The 18,719-nt window shown below is 41.6% G+C and overlaps 1 protein-coding gene across 1 annotated transcript in view; it reads right to left on the reverse strand.

Moving 5' to 3' along the window:
- The window catches only part of NELL1 (neural EGFL like 1), a 308,797-nt gene that overhangs the window by 139,862 nt on the left and 150,216 nt on the right, over positions 1-18,719 (reverse strand). Inside the window, exon 13 of the mRNA XM_074148724.1 lies at positions 14,394-14,519. Within this exon, the coding sequence (XP_074004825.1) occupies positions 14,394-14,519 (126 nt within the window). The remainder of the gene's footprint in view (positions 1-14,393; positions 14,520-18,719) is intronic.

Genomic DNA, 18,719 nt, shown 5'->3' on the forward strand with positions numbered 1-18,719 from the left:
AATGCAAAGGAATCTATGTCCTCAGATAGAATCACAGAATTGTCTAGGTTGGAAGGGACCTTTAAGATCGTCTAGTCCAACCATCAACCTAACTCTGATAAAAACCAGCACTAAACCATGTCTCTGAGCACCATGTCTACCCGTCTTTTAAACACCTCCAGGGATGGTGACTCAACCACTTCCCTGGGCAGCCTGTTCCAAGGCTTAATAACCCTTGCAGTGTAAAGACTTTTCCTAATATCCAATCTGCAACCTCCCCTGGCACAACTTGAGGACATTTCCTCTTGTCCTATCCCCTGTGACTTGGGAGAAGAGACCGACCCCGACCTCTCTACACCCTCCTTTCAGGGAGTTGTAGAGAGCGAGGTCTCCCCTCAGCCTGCTTTTCTCCAGGCTGAACAACCCCAGCTCCATCAGCCTCTCCTCATAACACTTATTCTACAAACCCCTCACCAGCTCCGTTGCCCTTCTCCGGACACAATCCAGCCCCTCAATTGTCTTTTTTGTGGGAAGGGGCCCAAAACTGGACACAGCACTCGAGGTGGGGCCTTACCAGTGCCCAGTACAGGGGGACGATCACCTCCCGAGTCCTACTCACCACGCTGTTCCTGACACAGGCCAGGATGCCATTGGCCTTATTGGCCACCTGGGCACACTGCTGGCTCATGTTCAGCCCACAGTCGACCAACACCCCCAGGTCCTTTTCTGCCGGGCAGCTCCAGCCACTCTGCCCCAAGCCTGTAGCGCTGCCTGGGGTTGGTGTGACCCAAGGGCAGGACCCGGCACTTGGCCTTGTTGAACCTCATCCCGTTGGCCTCGGCCCATCCATCCAGCCTGTCCAGACACCTCTGCAAAGCCTTCCTACCCTCCAGCAGGTCGACACTCCCACCCAACTTGGTGTCCTCTGCAAACTGACTGAGGGTGCGCTCGATCCCCTCGTCCAGATCACCGGTAAAGATGTTAAAGAGAACCGGCCCCAACACCGAGCCCTGGGGGACACCACTCGTGACCGGCCGCCGACTGGATTTCACTCCATTCACCACCACTCTCTGGGCCCGGCCTCCAGCCACTTTTTAACCCAGCGCAGAGTCCTCCCGTCCAAGCCACGGGCAGCCAGTTTCTCCAGGAGGAGACTGGGGGAGACTGTATCAAAGGCCTTGCTAAAGCCCAGGTAAACAACATCCACTGCCTTTCCCTCAGCCACCGAGCGGGTCACCTTGTCACAGAAGGAGATCAGGTTGCTCAAGCAGGACCTGCCCCTCATGAACCCGTGCTGGCTGGGCCCGATCGCCTGGGTGTCCTTAATGCGCTGCATAATGGCACTCAGGATGGTCTGTTCCATGACCTTCCCAGGCAACTGAGGTCAGACTGACAGGCATGGAGTTCCCCGGATCATCCTTCTGACCCTTCTTGTGGATGGGCATCACATTTGCTCAACGCCAGTCAGCTGGGACCTCCCCAGTTTGCCAGCACTGCTGGTAAACGATGGAAAGTGGCTCAGTGAGTGAGCACCTCCCCCAGCTGCCACAGTGCCCTCTGGTGGATCCCATCTGGCCCCATAGACTTGTTTAGATCCAGGTGTTGGAGCAGGTCCCTACCACCAACCTTTGGATTACGGGGGCTTCATTCTGCTCCCCGCCCCCATCTGCTAGCTCAGGGGTCTGGGTACTCAGGGAACCACCAACTCTACTACTAAAGACTGAGGCAAAGAAGGCATTAAGTACCTCAGCCTCCTCCTCATCCTTTGTCACTAAGTTACTTCCCGCATCCAATAAAGGATGGAGATTCTCCCAAGTCCTCCTCTTGTTACTAATATATTTATAGAAATTCTTTTTATTGTTCTTAACATCCAAGGCCAGGTTAAGTTCTAGTTGGGCTTTAAGCTTTCTAATCTTTTCCCTACATAGCCTTACCACACCTTTGTAATCTTCCTGAGCGGCCTGCCCCTTTTTCCAAAGGCCATAAAAATCTCCTTTTTTCCCAAATAGATGCCATATACTTCTTACTTGAGCTTGCAACAGTTAAAGACCCCAGATCTGGGCAGAGAAGAGTCACTAGAACTGTGGATTTTGAATCTTTACTGAATAGAATAAACCTATTTACCTAAGCGTGGAGTGGATCGATCAAAAGATTGTACTAAGTGATTTTAGCATGTCAGGCAGAGAAACAGGAACTGAATATGCTTTTAATACATTTAGCTACCCTTGCTCCTAGAGAGAAAGGAATAGCCCCCATGCCTAAATCTGAACCCCAAGCTGGATGGGGCCATGGTAGTAATGAAAGACATTGAGCCTATTGACATCCACACCACAGTGCCACGCTCCTCAAAAGGCAGAGCCCTGTCCAAGCTCAGACTATAAATGTGATTTTCTCTGGGATTTCATCACAGTCTCAGAAATGTGAATGTGTGAGTACTGATGGAATCAGTATCAGTATCACAGTATCCCGATCTGGATAGATACCAAGGAATCTGTCTGAACATGAGGCTCCAAAGATCAGAGGGTTCCTTTGCCCCTTTGTGGACTGCATGTCTGCCTAAACGCACATATTTCTAACTCACTGTTTGCAGAAGAATTTGCTATGTCAGATACTCCACGGAATACCACTTTCAATATTTGTGCTATTTCTAAAGCAGAAAAACAACAACAAATAAGCAAGCAAAAAACTAGCATAAAGTACAAATGTTATTTCAGAATTATGAAAGCTTATATACATTAAATTATGTGAAATAGAACCCTCCATTATGAGCAGCACAAAGCAGACTAAACCAAATCCCTTGGATCCTGAAAACGTGGAAAATTTTCTTCAACATAAATAAATAGGAAAAAAATATTTTACCATTGCAGGTCATTAAGCTGTCTCTCCATGGCCACCCTTATTCTTTGCTTGGCAGCCCTGTTGTCTGGCCCTTTCTGCTCTCATCTTTCCTAACAGGAAAGCCTTACTCAAAACACCTGATTATCTCAGTCTAGCAGCATCAACTGTATTTTCTAAAAGTGAACTTTATTTGTAAACTCGGAAAAGAAACAAAATCTAAGCACATTAAAATGGCAATAGGCTATCCTAATGGGAGCACAATTAGCAAGACTGAGTCATTCATTTGCCCAGCTCTGTCCCACTTCTCTGACAACGAATAAGAGTTATTTCTGGGAGAGTCAGAAAAATCCCCAGTTTGAACAATTATTACGTGCAATCATGTAACTAAATAGGAATTTTCATACTAGGAGGCAAAAAGCCTCCAGGAGAAAGCATGAAAATATTAACTACAAAGTGATAGATCAAAGCAACCTTCTTTCTCCCCCTCCACGCACTATTCCCAAAGGTTATATTTCTTAAGGACCAAGTAAGTCTGCTTGCCAGTGGCAGTTCCTCTACACCCTTTAAAATTATTTCACAAACATTCCAGAAAGGCAACACTACCAGATTTGTGGTTATTCACTGATGTTTACAAATCCGGGAGTAAACTTAGGATAGCTAGGTTATCAGACAAACTTTGTTCATAGAACATAAAGGTCCTCCAAAACCAGAATGAGACCACCCAAACGGACAAGCCACATTGCACACCTTCAGAGCAGTAGAAACTCTGCCCTGTCCCTCACCCCCTAGCACACACATTTCTGATGAAAAAAGCATTTTTAACTTATCTGCGAAGCTGCAGAACCAGCAAAGTAAGAGTTGGCCAATCTACAATGCATATCTAAACAGGGCTTACACAAAACCCCAGCCACTTCAAACAAATAACAGATGCCCATCATTGAACCAGGGTCCTAAGGTCCTTTCAGTATCTAAGATTGCTCAGAAGGTGATTCTTTGATCACTTGTATACAGTAATTGATACCCAAGAATCAATAGTTGTTAATAAAATATTAGCTTTCTCCCAATCAATATGCACAGATCTATGAAATATTCAGCACAGGTATAAAAATGAGATCACAGCAAAGTAAAAAAATATTAATATATTTTTTCCTTATGTATAAAATACACCTTTAGATTAAAAAAGGAAAATACCAAGACCTGCAAAAACCTTTGCCATACATATTTCCCCACTGTCAGAAAAGCCCATCAGACATAAGCACCACGAACCTCATGGAAAATTTTCTGTTGAGCTTAAGGAGTTTTATATATATATCCTTTGTTTCAGAAATAAAGGCCTTACTCTAGAAATCTTAAATCCAAGCAGCAAACACAAAGATAGAACAGCAGAGCAGCAAAGTGCTGCACATTTCACAGATACACCAGTTGCACTTTAGCAAACGAGTCTCATCCACCATGACACACTCCCTTTCAGGAGGAAATCCCCAAGTTACAGACTTGTCAAATCCAAGTTAATATATCGAAAGTTCCTGGCTCTTCTAGAGGTCCCCTGATTGCATCCCTGATCATTTCCACCATTCTTTAAACCAAAGTGGTAGGAATTTGGAACTCCCATGTACCCACGTGAACAGGCTCCTCTTCCTCTGTATGGGTTTGCTTTGGAAAAAATGCATATGTATGTGCCATACACTCAGATTTGGCCATACACAGATTTTGGTCACACCAGACTCCAGATACTACACACTGCAAAATATACACATGCATACTGGAGAAGCATTTGAGCCTTTTTTCCTAATATTTTCCAACAGTAATGTGCTCATTATTACTGAAATCAGACAAGCCCTATAACCCATTCCAGCTCTCTGGCCATTACTCATCCAGCTGACATTTCTTCTTTGTCTAGCCAAACAATGTGTTTGGACAGAAAAAGAGGATATAGCAGGGCAAATAGAGAATTCCTACCCTGCATGGTCAGCATCGTGTCCGGCTAACCAGCCTTTGGCAGCAGACATTAACACAACCCAGGACACTGACAATCAATATGGGAGAGGTTTAGGCCATATCTGTCTGTCTGACTTGCCGACCCCATGCACTCTGCGCCTCTTACCTGGGACCATTCTTTAGAGCATCTTCCTTGACATACAACAATCTTGCAGCTCAATGCTAAAAAATCTGCAGTGAGACACCAAAAGTTTGGGGGCACAGGCCCAGAATTTTCTGAAGGGTAAACATGATAAACAGGAAGGGTAAACACAATAAGGGTAAACATTTTGTGGATGCCCCATCCCTGGAAGTGTTCAAGGCCAGGCTGGATGGGGCTTGGAGCAACCTGCTCTAGTGGGAGGTGTCCCTGCCCATGGCAGGGGGGTTGGAACAAGATGATCTTTAAGGTTCCTTCCAACTCTAACCATTCTATGATTCTATGATTCTATGAAATTATGAAGAAACCTCCCTTAGAATATTTTTGTACTGTTCAGCCATAAACCTAAAAATAGGCTTTTAGGTTACAGATGAGAAGAATAAAGCATATTCATGAAAAAGAGATTTTAAATATTAAAAAGGACTGCAAATAGAAAGGTCAAAGCATTCTCCACGTTCACTGAGAATACGACAAGAGGTGAAAGGCTTAAATTCTGGCAACAGCAATTTAAGGTAGACATTAAGCAAACCTTTCTAAATGGCCAAGTAAATACTGGGGAGAGGAGGGGGAAGGACAAAACACGACAAAAGAGGGATTAAGGAATTTCCCTCCTTGAAGTTGTTTGGGCTTTTTTAAGAACAGATAGGACAAAGGATGTTTCAGGGTCTGTGGATCCTGCCTTGAGGAGGAGTGGTGATCCAGATGCCCTTCTCTATGATTCAGTTACTTCCATGATTTAGAAGAATTAATTTCTGTGTCTGAAGAACAAAGAGTTTGTTACAAATTGTTTCTACAAACAGAATACAGCATGGGGGAATTTCTTGCTTGTTTGGACAAAGAAGGTGACAAACCCTAGCTGTTAAAGCTCAAAAAAAAAAAAACCACCAAAAAAAAAAAATCAGAACTTGATCGAGTAAACTCTTTCCCAAGAGCAAGTTACACTCCTGAAGGTATTGACACTTACTGTGGAAGCAGTTGACTAAAACATGAGAGCTTTTTGCTTCCAGCCACTGACATCGATCCTGCAGCTGCTGCATGTTTTCAAGATAGCACGTTCCCAGTAAGAAATTAGCATGGTGGCTCTCATTCCATCTCTCGCCTCACAGACTGCTTGTAGTAATTGCTAGATTTAGGAACCAAGAATTTGTGGGCCATAGAAATGGATTTAGTCCTACTGTAGGCAAGGAGAAATTCTGCCATAAGAGACATCAGAACAAATACTGACCAGGTGACATGGAAAGGCTTGCCCTTGCTTGTTCTTTAGATAGACAGCTTCATTCGTGGGTCTTGAATCAGTAATAAATCAATATTATTATTTTTAAGCATGATTTAATGCTTAAGTTTATTCATAAGCATGAACATGCATATGCAAAGCAATTTGAAATACTAAATTTTTGTACAAAAGCACAAAAGGCTGCAGCTAAGAAATCATGTAAAAATACTAATTATGCCTAAGTCAAAAATACAACTATCCGCATGATTTGCGGTCAGCTGTTTAACGAATTTTAGTATTAATAAAGTTAGAGAAAATCAATGTGTCAACAGGACTTGAAAGGATTACCAACTACTCTGGACAAATTAGTAACACTTCCATGCCTAGAGCACAGGAAAGCACAAAGATGTTTAATTAAACTATTTACCAGTGAGGAATTTGAATCACTAGAAGTATTACATTTTTAGTACATTTTTTCCTCAGTTTGAAAGCACTTAGGAACAAATAATATGCAGTTTCCCAATGGCTTTTTTTTAAAGGAAGCAATGTAAAAAATGTTGCAGTTAAACCCAGTAAATGAAGGTGAAGTCAGGAACAAAAGAATGTAACATGGCATTTAAAATTAGAGGACTGGGAAATAATTCAACTCCAAAGTAACAAAAGATGTTACAAAACTGCATGGAAAGAGGAAGAAGATTTATAACATGAAGGTCATGTGGCTATTCAGGGCCCATGCACACTGTGCTTCAATGAACTGCTATTGTTTCTTGTGAAAGTATCAATACCTATGAAAATAAACCTCACTGTTCACTGAATCCTTGTTGGTATAAGTCTGTGTTTTTCCCACGTCTAATTTTTCTGACTCTTTTTACTAGACTCTCCGATGCTGCCACTGTCTCAGCAAGAATTTGGGCAAGATGCTCCACTTCTCAGTGCCTCAGCTTCCTCTTTTCCAAAATGGCAATTAACGACTTATCAGCCTTGTAGGGACCCACTGAGAAGCTACCTTGTCCGTGTTAGTACAGCATTCTCTGACAATACAAAAGAATCATCCTTTTTAGTATTATTATAAACAGAGCTTCCCTATGGCAAGAGTGCACTAGTTATCTCTCTATGGGACTTCTCTAAAGCCAAAATGAATGGATTGAAAGCTCTCTGTTGAGTTAATGGGTTCTGAGTCAAGACCTGTGTATCAGTCATCTGATGTGGAATCGCTCTGTTCTTGTTTTGCTGGGTTGACTCAATATTCTTCTAGTCTTCTGTTGACTTGTCCTGCAGAGCAAAGAAATGCTCTCTGATGCAGGCAATACCCGCTGGTGCATAGATTACCCGCTGCTGAACTTGGCCAACAGCCCACTGAGGGGCTCAAAACAAATGTTTCTGCATTTCAAGGCACCTGGAACTAAACATTTCCCTTCACAGTTCTGGGAACAGAGATGCTATTGACTGCCATTCAAACCAAAAAGTAATGCCTAACACTAGGAGCTAAGTTCTGTCCTGCCTTCTAGCACTTGACGCATAAGGATCTCAGAAAAGGAGTAACCAGCATAAGAGTACTTTGTGCCTGCTGAGTTAATAAAATCATAGCGTCATCCATTCAGGTTAGCTTAAGACCAATTTCCAAATGCATTTGGAAATGCCCGACTGTTGCCCTGAAGATACAGTGCAGCGAGAAGACAAGCACAGAAATCAAGATGCAGCTCGTAGAAGGACAATGGGCTGTCCTCTGCGTGTAGAGGACCGAGTGGACTCCAAAGCAGGGAATGTTTCAGAGCAGCATACATCAATATATTAGAGTCAATTAAAATCAGGAGGGTCCAGATCTGCGTGAGGTCCTTATCCCCAGTCATACCCATTGTGCTGAACATCTGTTTCCTAACCTATAAATCGTGACACATAACTAATACCCCAACAATATTTTCATAATGTTTCTTTAAAAATTATAGTGTGCTAGGCAAGATACTCACTAGTGATAACCTTTAGAACAGCAAGATCTAAAGAGGGGGGATCTTCCCCAAAACATACCTGAAAACTACTCCACCACAGACCTACCTTCACTGCCTACTGACCCAGACTTGTTTTTTCAGCGAGCAGGCACGTCTCTCAATACACCAGCTCTGGGCCATCATGTGAACAGCGGTACCATCTGTTTACTGACCTCTGTGAAAACCCAAGACCCTGCACAGTACTTCAAAAGTTCAAGTGCGACATCAAAAATATTAATGTTTCTTTCTTGAATGCTAATTTAGTTCACTGAAAAGGGGGAAAAGAAGGTCAGTAGATTAGATTGCAGAAAAAGCACTGTCTTTCAAAAAGTGACTGTATTATCGACTGGCTGCCTAAAAGCTTCTCTTCCGGTCTTTTCCAAACATGTATGGTGGTTCTGGATAAGAGGCCAGTAACCTGCCCTTTGAGATTACCACTTCACCATTGTGAAACTTGCTGCATTATTAGTAGCGTTATGGGGTCAACTACACCACGTTGAACCTGACAGGTAAACTCCAGCAACAAAAATCTAAAGGCATCAATTTTAGTGACAGCAAACAATTTGAACAACATTTGTCCTAACCATAGCAGGAAATTTCTGCAGTCGAGTTGCCTTTCACAGATAGGGGCAAGGAAGAAGGGAAAAGCAGAAGGGGGATGCTGGCTGCTGCCTTTTTCTCTGGAAATTGTGATTTCTCAGAACGCTACGTTTTTCTATGCTTTAAGCACAACTTTTGCAATAACATGCTGCAGAAGGGCTTGTTCTGAAAGGTGCGCTGGATTCAAAACTGAATGCTACTCCAGAAACCACATAGAAGTGAAGGGACTTAAGGGATAACCTGTCAGAATCATTAGGTTTTCTTAATTCCTCTTCTCTACCCATATTGTACTTCAAATTAGCATATAAAATACAGACTAACATTTAAATTTTAAGACTTCTTCTACACAGCATATTTCCATATAACATCAATTTTTCTACACAAGTGAAATACTGAATGATGTATTTTGAAAATATTTCCTCTATGGTAGATAAAGGCTTGCTTTTTGCAAGTAACATATAATTATTTTAGTGACTCGTTGCTAAAAGAAGCCAAAGGTAAAAGAAGTTCCATGAACATTATCACATGAAACGAGGACTGAAAATAGTTAAAAGCACAGTCCAGTATTCAAACATCATGCAGAGCTGCACAATTCCACAGCAAAATCCGGAGGTGGATTCCTTTCACAGAGGAAACACCTCTGTCAGCACAGCTTGGCGCACAAAGAGGAGGATGTTTGCATATAGGTCACACCACATTTTGGCAGAACCTATGTTCTGGCAGAACGCATACGTTGGGTGGCCAGATATCTTTCCATACTGTTTCTTGAAAAGATGTCCCTAGGGCAAAACAGGCCAGCTCATTCTCAAGTCCAAAGGAAGCTTCTCCATTTTCCAAAAGGGCCATGAGTAATACATGCAAATAGAGGAATAAAAATCTCTTGGCACTCTCATTTGTAAAGGCGGGGGTTTTTTAAGCTTCAGTACATAATTAGAGAACATTTGTAGGAAATCTTAAAACATTAAAACCCCAAAATAAAGCATTCAAGCCCAGTAGTGACTACACAAAATGAGACAACTTACTCTTTGAATGGCTGCAGGATTTTAGGAAGTTTTCAGTGCCCTATGCAGCCCCAAGGAAAACATTGCAAAACGAGGGATAATTTTTTAAACTGTTTTCATACATGTTAAAGGCCAGGAATCTTTATCGTGATCGTCATGATTGTCTTCATAGAAAATGCTAGTACTATGCAAAGAGAGACGAGACCCACCTACACTCTTTCCTCTTCACATCAGCGTGACATACCTAGTTACTAAGATAAAACAGCATTTGTTTACCTGATTGAAAGGCAGTGGGACATAGAAACGACACATTTTAGTTTCAAACTACAGAAAATCATATACATGTATTTTCCAAATCATACCAGAGAACAGATGCAGCCCATCAGAACCAAAATTATGAGATTCTTGTTATGTAATTTATAATGCTTCAAAAAGCACTAAAGCAAGCACTTTTGAAGGAAACTCCCAAACTGGTATGTTAGAAGAAAGCAACCCAAGAGAACTTATTTTTCAACAAGAAAGCAGAGTAAAAACCTGTGGAAGTCAATAAAATGCTTTAAATCAGTAGATTCCAGTAAATGAGAGCATCTGGAGCAGCAAATCTTGCTGCCATTTTCAGAATGGGCAAGACTGATTGAGCTGAGAACAGATAAACAACCTGTCAGTGTCCCAGGAAGAGACTGAAAGAAGCTTCCTGTTCAAGGGTAACTTTTCTTAATAAAACTGTCTTTCAGTCAACAACTTAATTCGGAGCTCAAAGCTCTAGGAATAGGTGAGCAGAAAAACACCAATGTACCTTTCTTGGTGAACACAGGTTAAAGTTATTGCTAGACTGTCACAAAACACCACGGAATGAACCCCAACACACCAGGTCTTCTGCTTATGTGGGACTAAATATTGATTATTTATTAAAATAGCCACTAAGTAACTTGAAATCATAGTACAGAATTTAATAGACTTCATCCAGAATAGTATTTCAGTCACTCTGGCTCTGTGACTGCATTTTCTATGCAATCAGCACAGGTTCCAGCATGGCAGCTTCTTACTGATAACCATGGGAAGCTCCTACTCCACAGTTCATAATCAGAAATGGGAAATATTATTCAAAAATTGTTTCAGGCAAAAAAGTTTCTTCAACACCAAACCAGTACATATTAGTTTAATTCGAGAAAGATGCAGGGTTATCAGAAAACACACCAGCCACCGAAGCCACCAAGTACAGGCCTGCCCAGCAACACATAGAACCTGCTCAATAGCAGATGACTTTGTACATCAATGAATTAGACTCAGACTTCCCAAAACACGATACGTCCTGCTCTGTGGAACAACTCTGCTTTTAGCTCAACAGTGTATAAAATACACTCAGTGCTCTGCACGTGCCTTAAGTGCTTACATTTGAAACTTGTTAACCCTTATCTTGAACCTGTTAGAGCCTGACACCACATACACAAAATTCAGTTGTAATGAGAATGCCAGCCCATCTCAGGCTTTCAGATTAGTCCCCAATTGCATGGTTCAATAACAAGATGATTTCTAATTTATTTTGTTTGAATAAAGAGAAAAAAATGTTAAAAACTGAGTAATAGTTACAATGTATTTCTCTTGTGCCTGTTAGACCTTGGTGCCAGCATGAGGGGGAAGTAGTTAAAGATTTGCTGCCTGATTTTTTTTCTTATTGTTATTTGTTTTTCTAAGATTCATGAAAGAAAAAGTCTGTATAAATATAAAGACAAATTTGGTGGCCTTCTACAATTGGGGAAGAGCAACAGACATCATCTACCTGGACTTCTGCAAAGCATTTGACACTGTCCCACATGACATCCCTGTCTCTAAATTGGAGAGACACGCATTTGACAGACAGACCACTCGGCAGACAGAACTGACTGCATGGACCCACTCAAAGTGTTGCGGGCAATGGCTCGACGTCCAGCTGGAGACCAGTGATGAGTGGTATTCCTCAGGGGTCGGTATTGGGACTGGTGCTGTTTAACGTCTTTATTGGCTACATGGACAGTGGGATTGAGAGCACCTTCGGCAAGTTTGCTGACAGTATCAAGCTCTGCAGAGCGGCTGACATGCTGGAGGGAAGGGATGCCATCCAGAGGGACCTGGACAGGCTTGAGAGGCTGAATTTCATGAATTTCAACCAGGCCAAGTGCAAGATCCTGCACCTGGGTTGCAGCAATTCCAAGCACAAATACAGGCTGGGCAGAGAATGGATTGAGAGTAGCCCTGAGAAGGACTTGGGGGTGTTGGTGGATGAGAATGTGCAGTTGCAGCCTAGAAAGCCAACCACATCCTGCGCTGCATCACAAAAAGTGTGGCCAGCAGGACGAGGGAGGTGATTCAGCCCCTCTTGCTCTGCTCTCGTGAGACCCCATCTGCAGTACTGCGTCCACCTCTGGGGCCTCCAACATAAGAAGGATGTGGATTTGTTGGAGCGAGTCCAGAGGAGGCTGGGAAGACGATCAGAGGGCTGGAGCACCTCTCCTGTGAAGACAGGCTGAGAGAGTTGGAGTTGTTTAGCCCAGGAAAGAGAAGGCTCCAGGGAGACCTTATAGTGGGCTTTCCATTATTTGAAGGGGGCCTACAGGAGAGATGGGGAGGGACTCTTTGTCAGGAAATGTAGTGATAGGACGAGGGGCAACGGTTTTAAACTGAAAGAGGAAAGATTTAGATTAGATACCAGAAAGAAATTCTTTACTGTGAGAGTGGTGAGGCACTGGAACAGGTTGCCCAGAGAAGCGTGGATGCCCCATCCCTGGAGGTATTCAAGGCCAGGCTGGATGGGGCTTTGAGTAACCTGGTCTAGTGGAAGATGTCTCTGCCCATGGCAGGCGGGCTGGAACTAGATGATCTTTAAGGTCCTTTCCAACTCAAACCATTCTATGATTTGCAAGATACAAAAACAGGATTAGTGCTTCTATTGCACAATACTTATTTCAAATACATTGATAATTCTAAGATAAAATTATTGCTAGATACAATAGGCAATGAAACAAGTTTCTCCTCATCTACGTTACATACTTGTGCTTTTTAATTGTGATGTCAAAAAAGAAATCATTTTAGCAAGATAATAAACCTGCAAGAAACAGTTACCTCACTCATTCTACTATTCTTATACCCATTCTGGATTTTTTTTTTTTTGTGTATGCACTTAAAACGAATATTCACCCACTACCGTCAAGTAACTTGTCTTACTACTTCACACTTTTTCTGTAAATCACAAATACCTTGCTTTCTAACCTATTTGCATGCCTAATGATAGTGCCTTGCTGGAAGGAAAGGAACATTAGGAAATTAGTAGTGCATATACAGGAAGAAGGTGTCAGATTATCAATTACGCTTTCCCCATCACTGTGAAGGCCACTACCTCACACAGCACAACAATTTACAACAAAATTTAAAGGTCTGAAACTTTTCTGACACGGTAGATTGTAAAAGATCAAGAAAAACTCAAAAGTTTACTCAAAAGACACAGATTATATAGAAACAATGACTCTCTGGGTGAAATAAAAACGCATTTCCTGACAGCTATTTAGTATCATCCTCTCTCAAGAGGTGGGCAGGACTTTCATGCTGTCATCATGAAAGTCAACATTTCCTTTGACCTTCCCTAAGGATAACATCAGCAATTACAACGTAATTATTCTGGGCTGGAAATCATTCTTATATTGAATACTCCTGGGCCATCTTTCCACTTGAGAAAATAGCTCACCCAACACAATTCTAAACATGGTACTGTGTCAGGCTGACTTACTTCCATTTCAATAAACCTGCCTGATATTTTCCTCCTTTGCCAGACAGGTGCACCATCAAAATAATCCTGAGATCAGCCTTTCTGGAGCGTTGCAATTGAAAGATGTTATACAGTTAGGTACAGCTGGGCCTAGTGTTTCAACAGCTTCTCATGTTTTTCCCAGAGATTGCCAGAGAAGGTCCCTTAAAAACCCCTAGATGGAAATGAGACCTACCTACTTTCCGCTAAGAATTTTTAAAGCTCATTTTGCTGGCAGGTACTAAAAAAGAATCACTAGATTTATTGTCTAATACTATCACACTTGTTCTCTTTTCTAAATAACAAGTGTCTCAGTCCTGGAGACACTAATTGTCAGCATTAATAACAACAATTTCCAAACCACTAAATAACAACTGGTTTTGAGGACTTTATACATTTTCAGTTTTGCTTTTCCATATTTGTCTTAGCTCTGTCCAGAAGACTTCTCCTGGATAATTTCTCATGTTCAACCACCAACCAGTTTCAAACCACAGGTAATATAATAATAAGCACAGTTATTTCTTCTCACTACACATGTGATCTGACCTCAGCCTTTGCACCTCACACGCACGCCAGCCGTGGGACATGAAGGGACCACGTCCTGGTTGACAACAGCACTCAGCACGTGCACCACAGGGCTTCTGGAGCCACCTTCCAAATTAATCCCAAAGGGCCCGTATATAGGAAAGCTCCCTCATACCACATTTACCTATAGAATCCTATCTCACTTGTGCCTAAATTTTATGCCAGCAGAGGGCCAGCTAGTATGTGGCATCTGGTATGGCACACAGATTAGTTAGAGCTAAATAATACACACAACACATAGTATAACACTACTATTGCTGTATACCTAAAAGCTCACCTGTACAGGAGAAATCATCCACACGGACATATCCCATGACACAGTCACAGCGATAGGATCCAGGCAAGTTAACACACACAGTATTGGCATGACAATAATGCATCTTGGCAGCGCACTCATCAATATCTGCAGGGAAGAACCACCAAGGAAAGTTACAGTCAGGCTTAGTAAAATTAATCACATGACACAATTTTAGAATAAGAGAAAATGAATTCCATTCACAACTCCAAAGGCAATCTGGTTTAACTCTAGCATGAAAGAACAAGATAAATTTAGTAAAATTTGCGTTTTTTCCTATGACAAGGTTAAAAAACAAAAACCGATGCAGAGTTTTAAAACACATAAAATAGCATCAGAAGTATGCAACACTGAAAATCCTAACTCTGTCTCATCACTAAAATAAACCATGGGGCATAGTAACTCTGTACAGCGTGGTAGCAGTTCTAGTGCTTGGACAGATATGACATGGCAATGTTTGTCAGGGCAACGTAGTAGACTCAACTGCTGAGTTGATCAGTGAGCATTCCAGTCCTCCAGATTCATCCAAGTGCTGTGACAATGCGCTGTCCTTGAAAAACGCGTCTGCTGCAGGAGTTACTGAACAGTGCTCTGGGCCACTTCTGCGTCCCACACAAGCAGATGATTGAGCCAGTCATCTAAGCCCATTTTAAACCTGCTTTACATCATGCCAATGGAAAAAAAAGATGACTAAGGAGCAGTAGAAACTTGACCCCATATCTCTGATTGAGCAATCTCTACTGCTGCTGCAAATACAAAATTCAAAACTGTGAATCAAACCTATCATTTACTTGCCTGATAGAATATCCCAAAGCTCTGTGGTATTGTAAACTGTAAAATTTTCCCTCTTCCTTCCCCACAAAACCAGATATTATCCTGAAGACTTCCCTTTATTTTTTTTTCTCAGCAGGACAGATTTTCCGCTTAGTAGCACAGATTTTACATAAAGTAATTCAGGGTTTTCAAAAGATTAATGCTAGCGTTACATATGTCCACACAAAGAAAGACGGATCAGACTCATTTTTTTCCCCTCTATGACTTTCTCCTTGTTATTGATTGCTCACACTGAAGAAAGGTAATAGTTGACGATGCAGCTGAAGATCTTCAACAAATGAGTTGGTCACCCCACAGCATGCTCTCCCACCACACCCCTCTGCACAGCCACCTGTAGGGACCAAGCCACAGTCTCTCTTCTCCCTTACCACACAGTGCTTATAGAGACACAATGGAAGTGCTACAATGGGTGGGTTAAGCACCATAATATTGGGATTTCACCACAGAAGGGGGGGGGGGGGGGGGGGGGGGTTTAATTGTGAACGTTCTGGGTTCTTGGTTGCCTAAATTCAGGTATCCTGTTTAACCTTCCTAAACTGAAGTAGCTGCAGTTGAGATACACCCACCTTTCCCAGTCTCTGAAAATGAAACACATGCCAGCTATACTCAACACGTTCTATGCTACAGACATCTGTCCAGTAGGAACTACTAGCTAAATCACTTCGTGTTGGCCACCAAACAGCTGTCAGTCGGCAGTGATTTCTGACTGCTGCCAACTTGTGCTGAATTAGAAATGATGGCCTGGAGGCAAAAGACTCCAAATACCACTGCAAACACCTTGAACTATCTCGTTCTCGCATTTCCGTTGTTTCTGTTGATGAAATGAATTCTAAAAAGTCAGAAGCATCAATATATGGAAGATAAAAGCCAAGAAAAATCCTCCCACATGTCTTGTTATCACACCACTGAGTGCTAGAGCCACTTGGGAAACACTCAGGTGTTGACGTGTGTTCACACCGTTCTGCTTGCAGCCTCTTTTTAATAGGCTTTTGGAGCATAGCTTTGAGGAGTTTTGTTCTTGCATATCTAATAATATTCTAGCATAAAAGCGAAAGGAACGAAAAGATGTCTGAAAAGAAAGCAAGAACGCCAAAACAGCAACCGATTCACCTGAAAATTAACCTTACGAAAATACCACTGTGGGAGAATTTCTCAAAAGGAGACTAAGGACTTCAAGTGATGACTTGACTATAAATAGAGGAATTGAGAAAAACTGACACGGGGTAGCCGCAGAAGTCCTTGAGTCCAGTAAGAAAAAGACTGGGCCTAACAAAGGAAGCAGAAGGAACAAAAGATCCATCTCTTCAAACTTTGCTCATTTATTTAGCTCTCTTCTCAATCTTTCTGGGTGCATTTCCCATAAATCCTTTCAGTGTTTCCCATTTTCTTTTACCTTTGCTGTATTAGCCTTCTACTAATACACGTACTTCCTTTACAGAGAATAATATTGAGAGGTCAAAACTGGTAATAGTATTTTCTTATTAAAGCCTGTAGGGCAACGCTAAAGCTGTTGTTCTAGACCACAATTCTACAAATCCTTGTAAAAGGTTAGGTATTCATCACAAAAAGCTTTGGGTTTTTACTTAATACTGTTAGAGTAAAATCCATAAAGCACATAGTGGTATATATCAGCTCAGCTGTAATGGAACTCAAATTGTGATTCATGCGTATAGATTGCTTGTCACATTTGAAATATTAGAGCTCATCTTCTAGTGGTCTTTTGAGGTGATAAAAATACATGATTTATGTTTCTCTCTAGACTGGTGAAGTAGTTTGTTTTTCTTTTAAAAAGGTATACTTATGGTCTTTAAAATGAGACTTGACACAGCATAATGATCATTCACATATCACCAACTTCCATCTACATAAGCTACCTCTTTGAGACAACAAAGACATTGGGGCTTCAGCTTTTCAGTAAGGACCATTACTTTACAGGGTGGGTTGGTTTGATAAGCCAGTGCTATCCTACAGGGTTCAAGTGTTTCCTTAACAGTTAGTAAAATAGGGTTCATTGCCTACACAGAGCTCTCTTTACTGCAGTACTCACCTACCCTATAGGTAATCAGTTATCACCGTTATTCCTTACGGTTCTAAACAGCGTTCGTGAACTTACAGGGAAATACACAGGTATTATCTTGTTGTGCCGTGCTGTGAGTACACTGGGACAAAACACAAGGAAAGTATCTCAGTGCAGCTACCTGCTTCGCACCTGACATGCTTTTTGTCACACAGCAGGCGCTCATCATCTCATACCAACCAACCGAAACAAGATAGAATGGAAAGACAATACAAACAGTGTTCAACCTACGGCCAGTCAAAGAGGTTTTCTCACCTGCAAATGTACTTTTCCAACTTTACAAACCACTTAAGTCTTTTCATGCCTGACTTGGAATCCTATTGCTAAATATTTAAAATATTTAAGTATGACAATGAGACGTTGAATCACAACTCGAGCTTCCTTTTACTGTTTCTCTCCTCCACAAGTCACACCAAACCAAATTAAACTGCTGTAAACAGGGCACAGTTCCTGTTAATGGCAATGGGAGGTTTTTTTCCGTTCACCCAAAAGGTGAAATGGATCTACTGTTTTTTAAACTGTTAGTTTTGTAATAACCACAAGTTAACAATCTTGAAACAAAGCACACTCTGCCTCTGGAACTGCAGACCATCGTTTGCATGCATTTAATAATAATCCATTTGGACACTGGCAGTATTATCACCTGTTGTTTGGGGCTTCACAGTTTAACTACTGGAAGACAGTAGTTAACCTTCAAATCAAAACAAAATGAAACAAATATGAAGTGTTCCAGAGCACCAACAGATGATGTATTTGGAAATCTGCTAAGTATCAGAATCAATTATGCCATTTGCAACTCTCTCCCGATTTCTCACTTTCTGGTTGAAGAGCTTATTTTCCCAAAGTTAATTCTGATTTTCAAGCACTGTAGAAGCAAGAAGAGCAGAGGTGGGGGGAAAAAAAGAAGAGCCTTTGCAGAAAGCTCTGATCTCTAATTCATGACTCCCAACTAGAAAACATTATTAAGGGGGTGGGAGATAAATTCCCCTCCTCTCTTTTTATTCAAGTTAATGCTATGCCTTGACTTGAACTGTATTAAACCCTGGTCTAAATAATCTGGATTTTAAAAAAATGTAAAATCAGCCCGTGTGGTTATTTAAATAATATAAAATCTTAAAATATGTTCAAAAGCTGACAGAATCATATAGTTTCCAAACAGAGGAGCAAGAAAGTAGTGCAGCATAAGAAAGGTCCTAAAATTTCAGCCACCCTATGTTTATGCAAAAATGAATATATGCTATTTTCACTCCACTGACTTAGCAGCTCCTTGTTTATCACATTTACTTTTTGTTCTCCAGATTCTCCTTGATTCTGTCCTCTCCTGCTCTTACCTCCTTTCCACTGTCAGACTCACTTGACCTCAGCTCTCCTTGCCTTTTTTTTTCCCGTCCCACTGC

Source organism: Numenius arquata, chromosome 6, assembly GCF_964106895.1.
Source record: "Numenius arquata chromosome 6, bNumArq3.hap1.1, whole genome shotgun sequence".
Lineage (NCBI taxonomy): Eukaryota > Metazoa > Chordata > Aves > Charadriiformes > Scolopacidae > Numenius > Numenius arquata.